The sequence below is a fragment of the Eschrichtius robustus genome, chromosome 5 (assembly GCF_028021215.1).
Source record: "Eschrichtius robustus isolate mEscRob2 chromosome 5, mEscRob2.pri, whole genome shotgun sequence".
Taxonomy (NCBI): Eukaryota; Metazoa; Chordata; class Mammalia; order Artiodactyla; family Eschrichtiidae; genus Eschrichtius; species Eschrichtius robustus.
The window spans coordinates 66,194,562-66,214,170 of NC_090828.1; the positions used below are offsets into that span (position 1 = coordinate 66,194,562).

Consider the following 19,609-nt stretch of genomic DNA (forward strand, 5'->3'; position numbering starts at 1 on the left):
TAATCACAATATTCCTGTATGTCCCAGACTTTCCTGAGGATGAAAAACTACAAATATTTTATTTTGAAATGTATTAAAAATGTAACTTTAAAAGAAAATTTAATTTTGAAGTATTTTAATCACTTAGCAAAACTGCCCTGTCTAAAATTAGCCTGTTCTTATCATAACCTAGTTTCCACACAGTGAGTAAGAAGTAATTTTCCCTTATTAAATAAGAATATTGGTTGACAGCAAGAGAAATAAGCGTTGGCTATCTCAAGCCAAAGGGAGATTTATTGAAAGATTCTGGATCCTCACACAGTCACTGGAAGGCTTTGGGTATCTGGATGACCTGGCTGGGGAAATGAGCAGACCAGTGGGAGGGCTAGAGGCTGTCTGGCAGACTCATCTGGCCAGGACGGAACTGCTGGATGATTCTGCTGGAATTGGACTCTACTGTAGTTGCACAAAGACTCCAGCACAAAGGAATTCCAACTAGACCTTCCTTCATTTTGGCTTCACTCATTCCAGGACCCAAGTAAAGGGAAAGTTAATCCATTTGGATTAGCTTAGGAGATGCGGCCTTGCCATACTAACAAGAGTAGAAAAAAAAAAAAAAAAAAAAAGAGTAGAAAGGAAGGATAATTCACCTTAGATTTCCACAGCAAGAGGTAGGGCTCGAGTTCCATCACCACTACTCCCAAGGGGAGATCCTTGTTCACCCCAGTTAAGAAGGAAGATTGGCTTCTGGATATAAATATAAATATATATACATGTACACACATATGCATAGACACACCTATAATTTGCTTTGGGGTTTAAAAATGAAGCAGATTAATATCTGATTATGCAAGATTGATCAGGTATGTGCAATCAGACATTGAGTGACTGAATGGTTAGAATGGATATACCTTATATACTTGAAGCAAAGGAAGGCATTTTACCTCAAGTAGTATAACGATTAAATAAAGTATCATTTTACATTTGAGTTTAAGTCATCTGGTGGCAATGGATGTCCCTCCTCCCCAAGGTAATAGATAATTTGTGGTGCTTTTCTAATTTGTGAATTTATCATTCTATAGTTCAGAGAATTCCCAAGTGATTTATACCCAACTATGCCTATTCTCTAATTTGATAAGTGAACTATGAAGTAGTATATTATGAAGAGATAACATAAGTGTGAAAGGTAATGCACTAAAAGTAAGCTATATTAAAAAGAAGCAGTTAAAGTTGAGGGCATGGCATTTTGTCTCTTTTATCACTGAATTCCCAGATCTTATGCGGTATCTGACATAAAGTGGTTATTCATACTCTATATTGGTGCTCCAAGAAAAGAAAAAGAAGTAAAAGGAGAAAAAATTGTCATTATTTCCAGAAGATATGATCATCTATTCAGAAAATATAATTGACAAACTATTAGAAATGAAAATTAAAGATCACAGGATATAAAGTCCAATCAGTAGCAATTACCAACTAGAATTTATGTGTTTTTAAAATAGTACCTCATTTACAATAGCAGCATAAAAGTAGACGGTGCCTAGAATTAATTCATTAATTTAAGTAGTGATATACAAATCCTTATGTAGAAAAATTTAAACTCTAATAAGGGACATATAAAATTATCTAACCTCTTCAGATGGGAAGACAAATATTATAAAGGTATAAATCCTTCATAAATTATTCAATGTGTCAATTGGCTTTTTGGAGAAATTGATAAAGTAAAAGACTAAACGATCATGTATAGGTAAGTTAACCTCAAGTAGAGAGAAAAGGAGAGGACATGTCTCAATATGGATGAAAACATACTATAAGAAATCTTTGTGGGAGGAGAGGTGAAGAAGCCTATATGAAGCAAGACTTTCAGAACATTAAAATAAGGCCAATTAAAGATACCTGTTCAATGAAGAAAAGATACCACTGAAAAAGTTAATGATAGAATAAAAGATACTTGCAATTCTGAAACTGAGGTATTACAGTCTAGTATATACGGGAACACCTGCTAATCAACCAATAAAAGACAACAATCATAATAGAAAAATTGGAAAAAGGATAAGAACAAAGAATTCACGTAAGAAACCCAGAAAGTGAGTAGGCATACAAAGAGATGCTCAACATCATTATAGACCAGAGCCATGCTAACTCAGTTTAAAAAGTGATAGGTTTTTCATCTCTTAGCCTGATAAAAGTTAAAAAACTGAATAATGCCATATGTTGGTGTGGATGTAGAGATGTAGAACCTTCTCTGGTGGGAGAATAGAAAAGTGCAGCCATTCTGGAGAGGAACTTGGCATTACTTAGTCCAATTAAGTATGTATGTACCCTAGGACCCAACAATTATGCTCCCTACCTCGGGAGCATTGCCAAAGAATTCTTACACAGCTCCATAAAGGGACACATACAAAGTTGTTCATGACAATGTTATTTTGTGGTGGTGAGAGAAGTGAGTTTACTGAGGAAATAATAAAGTTTAAGCTAGGAGGAGCTTTAGCAATGTTTTCACATGTTACCTATTTTGGTAAGATTTACAAAAGTAAGATATTTTAACTATCGATATTACCATGATTTTCCCTCCTATCAACTAGTGTTGGAGTAGCCATGACCATATCTGGTTTGTAGCAAAGAGGAGTTGAGTTGGAGATACATTTCATTTGAGTTTATTTATGGGGTTTACAGTTACTTCCATGTATATTTATCACACACACTCTTATAAAAACACTAAATATATAGAATAGGTGCCATGTTCAGCTCTTTAATCTTGCCAGAGAAGCTTCCCAGTAACTGAAATCGTGATTACTTTGGTATTTTTCAACAGTTACACGTTTTGGTTTTTTTTTTTTACTGGTCACATTTCATAGATGGCATATTTTAAACACAGATGCCAACTTGGAATTTTCTTTTATTTACTCTGCCTAATATAAAGCTTCCCCAACTACATGAAATAGATACAATGAAAAATATATATTGCAAAATATATCCTTAATATATATTGCAAAATATATCCTTAATATATATTTTGGGTTTCTTGAGAAACCCAATTACAAATGAGGTACAAGATATTTATCCACAAACACAATAAAGCTCAAATATGACAGTTTAATTGCAATTTAGATAGATACATAAGAATACTCTAAGTTAAAAGTTACACATTAAATATATATAATATAGGTATATATATGAAAGGCACTTTCTTTTTCATCTTTAACTTTTTGTATTAAAGTACTGAGAGAAAATTTAGATATAAAATTAGTGGAATATGAAACAAAAATTGTAAAAAGCAAGGAAATCATTATATTAACATTGAACAATGAAATATAGCAAAGCATTTTGTCATATCAGAAGCAAAAGTAAGAAACAGTATTTCACTAAAAGGAAGAGGTGAATTTCTAATAGAAGTATTAAATAGGCTCTTGGATTGTTTGATAATCCAGTTAAAGAAAAGTGAATCATATAAATATGTTGGGGAAAAAATACTTAAATTTCTTGCCGGTTGGCCATGAAATACCCAAACACGTGAGATAACATGATATTCATTGTGTATCACTACATTGAGGACATTGATGACAAAGTGGTTAATGAGTGTTGTCAATTCAGAGTATATAAAATTAGCCGTTGAACAAGGACACTCAAATGCTCTGGTATCTTAGAGCTCATGTATGAAAGGAACTTGATGGAGGTTTTCCCAAATTTAACAGTAATACTAAAAATGTACATGCCATTACCAAGACACATTCCAATTAGTTATACTAAAGGAAAGACTAAATTGCCTCTATTTCCCTCATTACAAAATTGTTACCCTGTGTAGAGATGGTCAATGAGAATGAAGCCAAAAATGGAGGAGAAGTATTAAAAAAGGTGTACTAGGGAGTTAATTCATTAAATTTTGGAATTTATGGTGTTTGTGGTATTGGTTAGTTTTTTCTAAATGGAAATACATTTAATTTCTGTATCTAATTTGTATTTGTAATTTGCATTTTTTCCCTCAATCCTCCTGCTAAAGAATTGTGTAGGCTACAGGCTTAAATAACCTGGATCTGTCTCTGGGTCCCCAGAGAGGTAGGGGGCCCTAGATGGCACCCAGGTGTTCTCACTAAGAGAGCAGACAGGTAAAATGTCTGATAATATACATTGGAATATTAGAAGTAGTTAGAAGCACATATTAGATGTACTTATTGTAACACGGATGGATCTTATAATCATAGTGCTTAGTTTAAAGAAAATAGAAACGGAATAAGGTGTATAACACAAAATTTATAAAAATTTAAGATACATGCATCCAAGGTAATATTCAATTTTTAAGAAAACATAACACAAAGATGCACAGTAAACCCATTAGGATGGTTGCGTATGGATGAGAATAGGAATGGGAAGGGGCTGGAGTAAACAGGACTGGCATACCGGGCTGAAAAAAGAAAAAAATAATAATAAAGAGAGGCTTTGCATGGCCAGTGGTGATGATGGGCATGATCTGGGGAGATTAACTCTCCAAACCTGAGGTTAAAACAAAAAATCTATGGAATGCAGTGATGGTTGATATTATCCACAATACAGCTAAATTATGATTTAATCTTTACAAGCTTTGTGCAAACTTTTAAAAAATTTAAATTAGAATAGCCTGAGATTAGATAAATCCAGGAATAGAATCTAAAGAGCTTATGAAGTTATACATTTCGGAGTCCATGGAAGGACAAAACCAGAGATGATTTTTATTGTTTAGAAAAGCTGAGTGTGGAGAAGACGATCAGGCTAGGGACAAACTTAAAAAAAGACAAAGACAGCTCCTGGACCATAGCAGGCACTTAACAATCTTACGAATAAAGAGTGCCAAGGCAGAGGACTTATCGGGGATACAAGTCATAGTACAGACCACCCAACCTCTACTCATCTTCCCTCCTTGACCAAAATCTTCCTTCCAGAGTCCAGGTCAGGTGCCTTTTCCATATATTCTCATTACTTTCATATGATAGGTGGATTGCAATTGTTTGCTTTCCCATATTCCCCAGTAGACTGTAGGTCCCAGAGGACAAGGACCAAGGCCGCCTATTTTGTATTTGTGTCCCCAGAACCTGGCATTGTGTCTGACACTTAGTAATCAGTTTAAAAATATTTGTTGAACAGTAAGTAAAATGGAATGGACATATTAAAGGAATATTAACATCATATGATTTCACACATGTAACAATTATTATTTGTATAAACTATTGGGAGGTGATCTTAAAATCAGGATTGCCTTCAGTTTGTCTTAATAATTTGAACAATAAGGAATTCAGGTCTTCTTGAATTCCTTGAATTGGTCAAGAAGACCAATATTTAGGTCTTCTTGCTTTAGTCTTTTGTAGCTTAATAAAGAAAAATCCCCAAAGCACATCCTGTTAATTCTGCTGACAGTTTATTGTGATGACACTTAAAAATAAATTTTAATACAAATAATAATGTTGAAAATAATTTAACTGATGGCTGGTCATTTAAGATTCATTTTCTAATTTTCAGTTATTGAAGGCTCTTTCAAAATAAGGCTACTTTGAAAATAGTAGTATTTATACAACAGTATACACTAAGGGGCTTCATGGACAGTGTTTTCTACACAACAGAGAAAAAAATTCCATCTTCTTTTTTTGAAACCTGAGAACAATTACCTTAATAATAAAACTCAAATGTTACAGGCTGAAATAAGTAAAAATTAAATAAGATTAAAGGAAATCTAGTTTGTATATATAATGATGGATTCAAGAAAATATATAAACTGGAATTCATTCATGCATTTTATTCTACATAGTCTTAAAATCCATGATATAGAACTCTTATTGCTTTGTATAGTCATTCATTTTTGTAGAGTCAGTTTTTCCTTTTATATACACAGACACATACCCATTCCGATGTTCTTCATTTCTCTCTGTATTTCCACTCTTCTTCCCTTAGGATCTTTTCCCTCTGCCTAGAAACTTCCTTTAATGTTTAATGTATATTTTCGTATGGTGATGAATTCTCTCAGTTTGTGTTTTCTGAAAAAAGTTTTTAAATTTCGCATTCATCTTTTTAAACTTTGCATGAAGTACAATATACTTACAGAAAAATACATATACCCTAAATATACAGTTCCGTGAATTCCTCCAAACTAAACAAACCATTCAACCAGCAATGGGGTAAAAACACAGAACTGCTCACTCTAGAAGGATATTTTTTACACCTTCTAATGTTCTGGATCGTCAGTGACCACGAGACTACAAAACCAAGTGGCAGGTCTACTTTGTTCTAAGCACAATTACAGGCTAAGGATACACTGCTCTCTAGGATCACATAATCTTAGAGATTGCTAGAGACACCTAATTCTAACAATCAGTCAAGTGAAGCTATATATTTATGGGCTATAGTTCAATGATGACACGTATTAGTTCATCTAACCCATCTTGTAAGGGAAGGCTCCTTAGTACCGGCTAGACATGAGGAATGACTAGGATATGCACAGGATAAATCCACAATGAAGATAGGCAATTAAATGATAAAGTGTACTATATTTAGTGACTACTGATGACATTGTAAGAAATTATATAAAGTTAAAAACAAATTGAGGAAATAGAGGATTGCATATAGATTCATAAAGGCTGTCTTAATTCTAGTCTCCTTACTGCCTACTTAAGTGAAAAAATTTTGGTTAATTTTTAAATTTCAGGTAACGAAACAAATAATATGGCCATCACCTAAATCCCTAAACATAATGGATTACAACCACTGGTTTTACTGAACCGTGATATGGCAAAGGGTAAGATAAAGCATCAGAGGTAGAACAATTGACAATTTGAAAATTTGTACAATTTTCAAAAATGATAAACTGATACTCAGGAAGTGTTAGAGGGTCTGCCCAAATTAGAGCTAAAATTATGTATTTATTTTGATCAAAATTAGACAGATATATCAAGACAGCAAATTAAAAGATTAGTCAAGGGGTTTTATAGACCTTTTATTGCATATTAAATGCAATGCCAAGCAGTATTTGAATATAACCCATGGTGCTTCCAGCCTGCACCTGAAGCTGGGAATCTTCAGTTATCTGAGGTCCCAGGCTGGAAGACTCCCTGGGATGCCATTTAAGCAAGGTGTAGGATTTCCAAAGAGTAGGAATGTCATTATGATTAAATCTTACGAATTTAAGATTTAAGTTCTGCCTATGTTTATTTTGGTACTGCTGTGCAGCCATAACGTCTGTCTTTCAGCAAAGCACACAGTAGCTGTGGTACACCTAGACAAATAATGATCAAGACAGTTAGTCTTATATGCTCCCATAAAAAGGAAAATATTACAAAGGAATGCCTTGTAAGGATCTTAGGTCCTTTTTGGTAACTTCTAGGATGTCTCAAAAGTAAGATAAGCATATATCGAAGTTTGCCCAGAACAGTCCCAATTTATGTCTTGGTGTCTGATGTGATGTAGCATTCATTCTTGACAAAAAATCTTTCTTCGCAACATAAATGCCATGGTCATCCTGCCAAGAATGGAACAAAATTTGTACAGCCAGGGCATATCTGTCTATTGCCTTCCTCCAGTGATGTTATCAGGTGTTCACGTATCAGCAAAATGAACGACTATTGAGAGGCCTTCTAATTACAATTCAGGGAGCAGCCAGCAATGGACTCAAACCTGGTTTAGTTACTGTTTTTTTCCCTATACTCTCCAGATTCAGTCCTCCAGCAGCTTTCACTTTCTTATCTAAATAGTAGAGCTACTGGATGATTAACGTACACTTCCTCTTATCTTTGAGAGTTTCAGCTTCATCTTCCTTGTCGTTGACAGATAGGATTTGTATGATCTAGGTATTCCTCTCATGTACTGCAGCTGGGTATAGGAAGGATCCAGGTGTTTCCTTTGGTGCCAAGATGTAGAGCAGAGCTTCCAGACTCATCTGAAGTTTTGTAGTTCTGATGAAAGAGAGCTTATATCATAACAGTTCATGCTGGAACTAAAGGTTGCTTCTCCCATCTCCGGATGATGACTTTCTCTTTTATCATGGGATTTTAGATTTTATGAGTAGAAAAATTGTAAAGGGGATGCCACTGAACATAGGTGAGGGTTTTAAAATGCTATGGTGGCAACAGAGGACTTTGGTTATAAGAAATGGTTAATTAAGTGTATCCCTGACTATTATCAGGTGTTTAGAAGTCAGTAAAATGAGAATTTCTGAGTCAGATAGATTTCCTTCATTGCAGTGTTACCCCACAGTTTCTAAAGTAATACAGAAACCAAAAGAGAGCCTTTTATAGCTTAACTGCATAATCATGACAGGCATATAATAATGCATTAATTTAACAACTTAAAAAATACTTGGTATGCTTAACACTACCGAGTGAGCTAAATTACCCTTATTCTAAAAGAAAACACACATGAATCCCTTATAGATGAATTTTTTAGCCTACTTAGTCATAATGATCTCAAGTATAATTAGGACTCAGACATTGTGACTCCAGTCTAGTTCTATGTTTATAAGTTGTAAGCTTATTCCTTACCCAAGAGGGCACATTTATAAAAATTACCCTCCGAAGCATAATAACTTAAAAATTGTTCAGCATTTCTAATGGATCTCCTGTTTATCAAAGCGATGCTATTTTTTACTATGCAAATTATTTTTATGTATTAATTATAACCCATTTATTTAAAGTAGCTCAGTTTTGTAGGTCTATTATCACTTAGGTACATTCTAAATAATGGCAATGTATTTACTTGATAAAATAAAATTACTGATACATTGTTAACTTTACATAATATTAGTGTAATTTTATACCTGTGATGTCTCTTTTTTTTTAAATGAACTTTTTATCTTGGAATTGTTTTAGATTTATGGAAAAATTATGCAGGTAGTACAGAGAGTTCCCATGTACTCCATACCCAGTTTCCCCTATTAATAACAATTTACATTTTTATGGTATATATGTTGCAATTAATGAAACCATAATGATACATTATTATTATTAAGTAATAATACTTTACTCAGATTGCCCTAGGTTTTCCCCACTGTCTTTTTTTCTCATCCAAGATCCAGCCCAGGATACCAGGATTACACTTAGCCATCGTGTCTCCTTAGACATCTATAGGCTGTCACAGTTCCTCAGACTTTCCTTGTTTTTGATAACTTTGATGATTTGAAGGAGTACTGGTCAGGTATTTTGTAGAATGTCCCTGACTTGGGGTTTTCTGATGTTTTTCTCATGATTAGGATCAAAGTTTTGAATTTTGGGGAGGACGACTATACAAGTAAAGCACCATTCTCATCATATATCAAGAGAACATATCATCAACATGAGTTATCACTGTTGATGTGAGGTATGATTTATTTTAAATTGCCCTTTAAAATGCTTGTATATGGATTCCCCGGTGCCTTGAGAAGGCTTTAAAAATGAATGGTACTCCAGCTAAAATTTTACCTGTGAGAAAATATCACTATCTGTTTCCAGACAAGTGACATTTTCAAAGCAATTTTTCATTTGACAACAGTGAGATCAATATAACATCCTATTTTACTTATTTTTACATTTGTCCACTGTCTTAAATAATTTAGATTTGACCAAAGTTGATTCAGATTTTGGCAGAACTTCAGAATGGTTTATTGGACCTATTTTAATTTTATATAAATTCAAGTTAGCTATAGGTAAGAGACTCAGTGATGGAATATAAAACAGAGCCTGAGTTTAGTTTATTATAGAATTATAAACATGTAATTATTCTTCTGCTCCTTGAAATGAGGAAATATCATATCTTTAATTGTCTAATCACAAAGAAATAAGAAATTCAAATATTACCTGATTTCTACAAGAAATGTTGAAACTTGTCAAATGAAACTAGCTGCTAAAGTAATTCCATAGGAAATATTTTAAGAGAATAATTCTATTTTTAAATATATATTACATGGGTAAGACAAAGTATGCTGATAATCATTACAAAAGCCCATTTCTTATTACAAAGTTATTTGGACATGATATACACATATCCTACCTGAACCACAATAGAGTTGACACTCTGGCATTAATAAATCAATTGGGAACTGCCATTTAGAGTTCTAGTATTAGGCACCTGCTGTGGGGCTAAGGTAACAGAGGCCACTGAGACCTTTACCAGAATAAGATAACGGGCACAGACCACATTTTTTCCCTTTTCCACATTTAAGTAAAAACTGGTGTTGGGGTTCACTTCACTGATTTCTGGGAGATTCTCAGTTTGGAGTGTAAACATCTAAGGGAACCCACACCCATCTCACTCTCAGAGATTATCCCTATGTGAGGGGCTTCATAGGACCCTGAGGACTAAAGGAATCCCTCAAAGCAGCTTTGTCATGGCTGCTGCTGATACATGACTACAAGAATACAATTTTTGGGGCTTCCCTGGTGGCTCAGTGGTTAAGAATCTGCCTGCCAATGCAGGGGACACGGGTTCGAGCCCTGGTCTGGGAAGATCCCACATGCCGCGGAGCAACTAGGCCCGTGAGCCACAACTACTGAGCCTGCGCGTCTGGAGCCTGTGCTCCGCAACAAGAGAGGCCGCGACGGTGAGAGGCCCGCGCACCGCGGTGAGGAGTGGACCCCGCTTGCCGCAGCTAGAGAAAGCCCTCGCACAGAAATGAAGATCCAACACAGCCATAAATAAATAAATAAATAAATAAAAATTAAAAAAAAAAAAATTATCTCACAAATGTTGATATAAAGTTCACGGCAACAAAGGCAAAATAATGGGAATTTACTTAAAGGAAACTCAGCAGCAATCTAAATCTCTGAGCAATGAAGATTCATTCTAGGGATATTTGTGGTGTTTAACATTATGTTTTACAAAGTAACTGGTTCTATTGTAAATGCTTCAGTGTCTTTTAGGCTCAGATAGGTTGCATAACTTGGATATACAAGATCACATAGCTAGTAACTAGTAAACCCAGGATTCAAACTCTAGGATTTCTGGCTCTTGAACTTGCACTTGAATCATGTCTCTAAATCAAATCTCTGCTTGTGTTATACATATATGTGAACTATGTTTCTTGTTTAAAAGGCTAATAAGTTTCTATAAATTGAAATATCCTCAAGTTTATTGTAATTAGTAGATCTTAATTACAAATGTATGATGTAAATGACCAAAGCAAGGAATTCAAATGGAAAGATGAGACAAGTTAATAATATTAACGGCACCATTTATGGTTACTATGTGTAAAACTCTCCTAAACACTTTATATACACTTAACCATGCCAACCCTAACCACTCTTGGAGGCAGTGATTATTAACCCCATTTTCAAACTAGGAAACTGAGGCTTAGAGAACTTGTCATCTGTAAAGCGTCAATAGCTATAAAATGTGGAACATGGATTGTGATGGGAAAGGTCAAGATGATGACTGATCTGTGAGCTACTGAAACCAGTTTGAGTTTTTCTGTGTTGAATACAAGTGCACTTCATGATATATATTATGAAGGATTTTGTCCATTTTACATTTTTGGAAATTGAGCCATATTTTCAATGTCTTGCAGGAACTCAAATTTGAAGAGAAACTGGAGAAACTTATGTAAAGTGAAAAAAATTTTTTTGAAGTGTGTACATTGCTAAATATTTAGCATTCATAAATTAATACATACCTTTAGTTCTTAAGCTGATAAACATGTTTCTTTTAATATCTTTGTCTTCTTTTTTTGCAGTGTTGTCATTTATTCCTAAAAGTTGAACGATCAGCTTTTTTTAATTGAGGAATAATTGACATATAACATTATATTAATTTCAGATGTACAACATAATAATTTGATATTTGGGGTTCCAGGCTTAATAGAGATGAAGTAATATGAGTAATATGACATGAATGATGCTTAAAATGTTGAGAATTAAAAATAAAAATTAATATGGTGAAGAACTTGCTTTGTTTTTTTTTTATTGTCTTGGACTTTGTAGCTGGAAGGGAGCTAAGGGACCTAGGGTATTTTTGTTAGACCCTCTCCCTTTCCCCCTATTACACTCTCCTTTCCTGTTTAGTTTGTTTATCATCTTCCTTCTCTCTTTCAACCTTTTTCATGTCCTCCTGTTTCCCCCTCATTCCAAATCTTCTTTCTTTAACTGAGCATAATATAGATTCAGAGTTCAAAAAATATGTTGTTTTTATTGAATGGAATTTATGTTAATCTTTTCAATTTTAAAATGGAGACTTTAAACTTTCATATTTTACATTCCTACTACATACTCTTCAAATAAAACAAAATCCAAAAACTTTTGTGTGCTTTTAATTGCATTTGTTTTCTCTTATTCAATAATAAAACCTGGTCATTAATTTATATGTATTCATCTGATGTTTTTGATTTAGTGCATTTGTTGCTTTAAAAATGGTTCTTAAAAGGGGAGTTACATCAATATTTTATGCTTTTTTAAAGTAGATAAACTTAAACCCTCCCTCAAAAATTTTATTTCAGCATTACTTGGATAAGCCCTGGCAGCTGTAGTTTTTTAAGTTATGCAGATGATTCTTTTATACACCCACGTTGGGAACCAAAACAGAGTATACCTTCATTCTGACATACATTTTTTGGCAGCAATAGGGAAAAATGACACTTAGCTGCCTTTTTTTTTTTTTTTTTTTTTTTTTTTGGCTGCATTGGGTCTTTGTTGCTGTGTGCGGGCTCTCTCGCTGCGTCGAGAGGGGGCTACTCTTCGTTGTGGCGTGTGGGCTTCTCATTGAGGCGGCTTCTCTTGTTGTGGAGCACGGGCTCTAGGCGCACGGGCTTCAGTAGTTGTGGCACGCGGGCTCAGTAGTTGTGGCGCATGGGCTCTAGAGCGCGGGCTCAGTAGTTGTGGCGCATGGGCTCTAGAGCGCAGGCTCAGTAGTTGTGGCTCGCGGGCTTAGCTGCTCTGCAGCATGTGGGATCTTCCTGGACCAGGGATCGAATCCATGTCCCTTGCATTGGCAGGCGGACTCTTAACCACTGCGCCACCAGGGAAGTCCTTAGCCGCCTTTTTACTGTTACCTAAGTGAAAAGAGCTTTTAAAATAGTAGTATTTAAGAAAACAGTAGGGAATAAGACTCATTAATTTTATAATATGGGTTCTTGATATTGTTTAACATGATGCCAGTATCCATACCTAGTTATGGAAGAATTGGTGTGAGAGTCAATGAAAATTGATACCATTGGAAATCATACATTCAGCAAGCCAACCATAGGTGGCACCTAATAAAGCTTTCTGTATTCATCTAAGCAAAGAAAGTAGAAGAGACATTCCTTACCCTGTGGGAGTTTGCAGTGTGACACATTGGTCCCTTGAAAGGAAGATATTAATAAAATAAATTTCAGATTGTCTCCAATTTACCCTAAAGAGATAAAAACAATGGATCTAATATATGGATTTTTTTCAAAATCTTGTCTTTCTTGTTGGAATTCTAAATTTTCACTAGAATCTACCTTTTTAATTGAAACTCTTTTGTATATTCAGCCTGATGACTCTTGATTAATTTTCTTCTATCTTTTCTTAATTATTATTTTCTCTTTTCCATTTGCTGCTCCCTCTTTTGGAAGCTCAAATGAGACTGATGTTGGGACTCCCTGGATTATTCTATATCTCCTGAATTTTATTTTGAGCTTTCCTTTGCTCTTTTGCACTACTTTTTAGGGGAATTTTTTGACACAAATCCAAAGTATAGAACTCCATTAATTTTTACATATGTACATACCCATGCGACCATCACACAGATCAAGATACAGAACATTTCCACACCTTAGAATGCTCACTTATGCCCCTTCCTGATAAAGTACCCTTGAAAGGTAACTAAAATTCTGGCTTCTAGTTCTTTTCAGCAAACATTCTATTGAAATTTTTATTTTGACCATCATGCCTCTAATTATCAGGAACTTTTGTTGTTTTGATACCTCTTTTTTTTTTTTTTGTAGCCTATTCTTTTCTGTAATAGATTCTCTATCCTCTCAGATTTCTCTGGGAATACTAATTTTAAACTCAATATTCCCCTGTTTGCTTTTTCCTTTCTTCTAGAGTTAGGAGTTTGGTCTGTTCATCTTAGTCCTTCAGTTTTATGTTTGGTAGTCTTTGATTACCAATTTATCCTTAATTATCTATTAATAGTTATAAATGAAAAGCTATGCTGTTGTTGGTCAGGATTTCTTCTGCCTTTATGTAGGCCTGTTTCCCAAACAAATACTGCCTTGAAAGAGAGGGATGACAGCAAGCTCTCTGTATGTGTCTGGCGTGTTGATAGGCTGGCTTCCTTTTAGGATGTATGGGCAAGAAGAAGAGTCCACCTTTCCCCAGTCTCCACTCTGCTTTCAGCTAAAATGGAAATGGACACCCTAGGGGTCTTATCTCAATTCGTTCAGAGAGTAACTTTTTGGTTTTAGCCTGGGGATAAATTCTGCTGCTTTATACTTGAATATAGAGGGAGTAGTGAGAAATGTGACCTGCAAGTTGTTAAATCGATAATCCTTGGGTTAGTCAACTTGTTTTCTAACATACTTGCCCTGTGTGCCAACTCTATGACTTCTGTGCTGGGAAGAAGTATTTCTTTCTCTGTTCTGACATTCTCAGATGAGTGTTTTAGGCTGCGTCTTCTGCTCTGATCTCTTCACTGGGGTAACCCCATCTGCTATCTCTTCTTCAGATTTGTGAAAACTGTTTAGTGTCTTTTTTGGTGTTCAGTGATGTCATGAAACTGTTCCCTACTGTGCATCTTTGTTTTCAGTGCAATGGGAATTTGGAGGCCAAGGGGTGGTAAACACATGGGTCAAGACCATTGTCATGAACTGGAAGCTGACATTTCTTTGACTGGAAAGATGTATGAGATAAAAATAGGTAGATGATAGAGAGAGAGAGAGAGAGAGAAATGCATACATACATAGGTAATAGCTAGAAAATAAGAGTTCAGAATAAGTATTTTCATACCTATTATAATTGTAAGAAATCCTAGGTACAAGGATAATACCTTCAGTTTTTATTTTCAGAAGTTAAGTATTTTCTATTATGAGATTAATGGTAGGTTGGCAAAATAGTCATGAGAACACAAAAATATTGTCTTCATGTGCACTATTGTGATCTTACTCTGAAGAAGATGCAGTCATGGTGATATTAATAAGTGGAAACATGGTAATTTCCAAACTTGTAAACTAAACATGGAAAGAATAAACAGTGGCTGATTTCATTAAATATATTAAATCAGGTCAAATAAATTTAAGTGCTTCTATTTAAAGTACCTTTTTTTGGATAAAAAAGCATGACATTTTTATTCGTAAAATTTGAAAAATAAGTATAAATAAATTAATAAAAATAACTCATAATCCCTCAGCTAGGAATGACCTTCATTAAATATATAGTGTATTTAATTTCAGAGTTTCTTTCTGTACATTTTTAAAAATTAAGATGAATATAAATATATGTTTGTGTACATGTACCCTGTATTCTATTAATTATTATCCTTTATAATAAATAGTCTTTAAAAGCACTCTTTAAATGCCACTCAGTTTTTCATTGTATGTTTATTTTCATTTAATGAAACCCTGACTGTTAGACTTTTGGATTGATTACAATTTTCAATATTATAAAAACATTGCAGTAAACATCTTCATAAATGTTTGAGGACATCTGAGATTATTGCTTTTGGTTACATTCCTAGAAGGGAGGTTATTTGGCCATAAAAATGAATCAACATATTTGAGGCTTTTGATAGATATTGCAAAATTACCCTCAAAATTTGGTATACATTATTTTTCCCATCATACAGACAGGAGGCAGTGATTTCCCCTCTACCCTCCAAACTAGAGGATGATTATGGAATCTGACCGGAATCTCTTCAACTTAACTTTTCAAGGCCCTGATGTTAAGCAGGTGCTTAGTGTCTTCCTTCAATTTAGCCTGAGGAAGATATGTCCCAGTGGTACCACTGACTTGAATCACCCACCATCCCTGCTATTTCCATATACTTTAGTGATTCAGAAACTGTATATTGAGAATGTGCATGAGCAAGGAGAAGAAAAAGAGGGAAAAAGAGAATAGGAATATTGAAAGAGTGGAGCTGGTGACTGGACATCTGAGTTCATGACATCTACTTACCTGGATTTCTGTCAAATAATTCTTGAAAGAGGTGACACCTTCATTCGAATGTAAGATGTACAAAAATACCAGTTCTTCAGCCATCTCTTCCCGCAGGAGGCCATGTATGTGTACACTGAAAGTCAGTTGACACAAGTAACCCCTCCTCGCCTTTGTGATTTCCAAAAGTGTTGAGGAATCTCCTAAGCCCAAGTGGCAACTACACTCACCGCCTTGTTTCTTAGATTGATTTGTGACCACAGTTTTAAAACCTGTACCAGGCTTGGCCTTCAAGTGCTAGAACTAAACCTTAGCTTCTCCTGAATTAATCTTACACCGAGAGCAATCCCATGTTTATACTGAGACTACAGAGACTTATACAGTGATTGGTGTTGAGTATGTGCATTTGTTTCCATTTTCCTAAACCTCTCTTCTCAGCTCAGGGCAATTTTCACAGATTTCATGATTCAATTTTCTTAGAAAGCTTTTATAATAATTTTATTGAGGTGTAGCTCACATACCATAAAAATCATCCTTTAAAGTGTAAATTCAGTGGTTTATAGCGTATTCATAGAGTTGTGCAATCATTGCCATTATCTAATTTTAGAACTTTTTATCACCTCCCCGAGAAACTTCATTCCTATTAACCATTAACCCCATAACCATTAATGGTCTCTCCTCACTACCCGCTCCCCCCAGCCTCTGGCAATAGCAATGTACTTTTTGTCTCTGAGGGTATGCCTGTTCTGGACATTTCATACAGATGGAATCATCCAGTATGTGACCTTTTGGGTCTGGCCACCTTCATGGGGTTTTCAGAGTTCATCCATGTTGTAACATGTATCTGTATTTTATTTATTTTTATTGTCGTATTCCGTTGTGTGGATACGCCCCATTTTGTCAGTTGACGGACATTTGGATTGTTTCCACTTTTTGGCTATTAAGAATAATGCTGCTATGAACGTTCAGGTACAAGTTTGGCGGGGACATGTTTTCAATTCTATTGAGTACTTACCAAGTAGTGGAATTCTGAGTCACGATTCATTCTTTCATGAGTCACTCTATCCTGCTTTTGAATGTACACATGAAGTGTCCCTTATTTTTCATTACATTCTTCGAAACTCATCTCAACTTTCGTTTCCATCAAAATATATGTCTCTTTTTACTGGTTTGAATTTATAGAAATAACAGAATAAATAATCTTAGTCAAATACTTTAAAACCCAGGGCAAACCAGCAGACGCATAGTCAATTAACTGTCCGAATTTTGTTCAAAAGTAATAATTTTAGCTGCTTGTGGCCAGCAGAGTGAACTGACTTTGCTCTTCTTTGTCATAATTATAAAATTCCATAATTCTGAATCCATAGGTAGAGATGTGTTCTTATTTCCAAATATGCCATTGCATGGCTTTCAGCAAATTCTCTCCCATGAACTATTGCTATATATCTACTATTTATAAGACGTTTTGAGTTCTCCACGTTTGGAGAGGCTCCTAAAAGAGTCCTGCAATTTATGTCAGAAATGTTAGAAATTTTGTACTTAAATCGCAGGAACTCGCCACTTCCTGTTACCTATGGTACCCTCTCTCCTGGCGCATGCCTATATCTCTATCTCTGTGTCTACATCAGGGTACAAAAGAAGGCTGTGAGTTATTTAAGCTGATTGTATTCTCCTGTAGTATGGCCAAACCAGGCTTGTCTTTGCTGTATGATTTGATATGATTGGTATTCCTTTTTAGAATGTAAGGTCCTTAATGACAAAAACTGTGTTTTCTCCTTACTCTCACAGCTTTAAATATCTGATATAGGAACATGCCCAGATTAACTCTTTGGTAAAAACATTTTAAATGAATATGGGTTAGCAGATTTAAAAAGAAATATGATGAGACATACCATGGCGAAAACCAGACTCAATTATGTGATAAAAACATAAAAATGCATTTTCCAGAAAAGCTAAATTTGCATTATAAGCCTTTTTATAATTTTACATTGCAAAATGATTTTCTGTTGTTTTTAAACTGGTTTTCCACCTTAAAAAAAATACATAGATTTCTGATAAGGGTTATTCTTTTACCTTGCCCAAATGACTAAGGGGAAAAGTCATCCATTTTGCTCTAAACATAATTGAAGTAAATTTTGTTTGACATGGGAATAGGAGAAATCTGTAAAAGAATAATTAGTTTCAGCTTCTTTTCACGACTTTTTCTGAATCTGTATAACCTGTGTTGTCACTATTGTGATTTGCTTAATTTTTATGTTTCGCATTGGAAAATAAAAGAACAGACCATGGCTTCTCTTAGCTTGTCCTCCCTCTGTGTGTCATGATATCACTTAATATACAACCTTTCAAGTTGTTCACAGTGGGTTGACATACTAGAAGTTGGTGTGTCCCAATTTACTTACACATGTAAGTTAATTAGGGAAGTCATAATTTGAATGCCTAGTATAGTGGTTTTTTTTTTACTTTTTAAATTGAATCTATCCCAAACCTTTCCCAAATTCCTTTTATCTTCTTTGTTCTTCTGAAACATTTGCCTAAATTGTTTTTAATTCAAAATGGAAATATATTTTTTTCTGATTCATAAAGGTATATGTATTTATTGTAAGAAAATCTAAATGTGTAAAATAGAGTAAAACAATCTTCCACCACCTCACTTCACAGAGATGAGTTTCCTCAAGAAAGAGAAGCAGAGGGTGTGAGTATATTATGAGATGTCAGACAGAAGAGGATCAGGTGACCAGAGAGGCAAGAAGGGAACCTGGAGAGTGGTGCTATCAGAAGCACTGTCATAAAGATTTTTAAACAAGGAAAGTTGAATTGAATTGCACTAAGAGTAAGTACAGATGAAAAATAAAGGGAATTAAACATATTTTTCATTAAGTTGTCACCTTAAGATCTGTGAAGTGTTAAGTTCAAATTCTTAAATAAAGATCATTAGACAGCATAGAAAATAAGTCATGTACATAGTAGTCACTTAATAAGTGCTCATTCAACATGATGATAGTTCTGTGAACACAGTACTTCTTGTAGTTGAAACCAAAATCTGTTTTATTATTACTATTATTATTTTTTTAAAGTGCTGTCCCTGGCTGGCAACCACTTAAGGCTTTGTTTGTTTCTCCTTAGGCCTCTTATGTAAGGAGCTGAAGGGGAAATAAAATATACAGGATGAAAAGATGGCAATGTTGCCTCCCCCAGGACCTCAGAGCTTTGTCTTCTTCACAAAACAGTCTCTTGCCCTCATTGAACAACGTATTGCTGAAGGAAAAACAAAGGAACCCAAAGAAGAAAAGAAAGACGATGACGAAGAAGGGCCAAAGCCAAGCAGTGACTTGGAAGCCGGCAAAAAGCTGCCCTTCATCTATGGGGACATCCCTCAGGGCATGGTTTCAGAGCCCCTGGAGGACCTGGACCCTTACTATGCAGACAAAAAAGTGAGTTTATTGTGCCTGCAGTGGTGCGGTCTCTGTTTACCTCTTTTGTACAGAAAGATATTTTAAATTGAGATTAAGTAGAATTTAGTGAAAAGCCACATCATGACAAAAATGTTTAGTTAAATACATATGTAGGCTCTTTCAGAATATGTACTTTTACTAATT

At 34.8% G+C, this 19,609-nt stretch overlaps 1 protein-coding gene across 1 annotated transcript in view; it reads left to right on the forward strand.

Annotated features, from left to right (window-relative positions):
* SCN9A (sodium voltage-gated channel alpha subunit 9) overlaps positions 1-19,609 on the forward strand; it is a 150,089-nt gene that overhangs the window by 44,793 nt on the left and 85,687 nt on the right. Inside the window, exon 2 of the mRNA XM_068544959.1 lies at positions 19,137-19,444. Within this exon, the coding sequence (XP_068401060.1) occupies positions 19,187-19,444 (258 nt within the window). The 5' untranslated portion in view covers positions 19,137-19,186. The remainder of the gene's footprint in view (positions 1-19,136; positions 19,445-19,609) is intronic.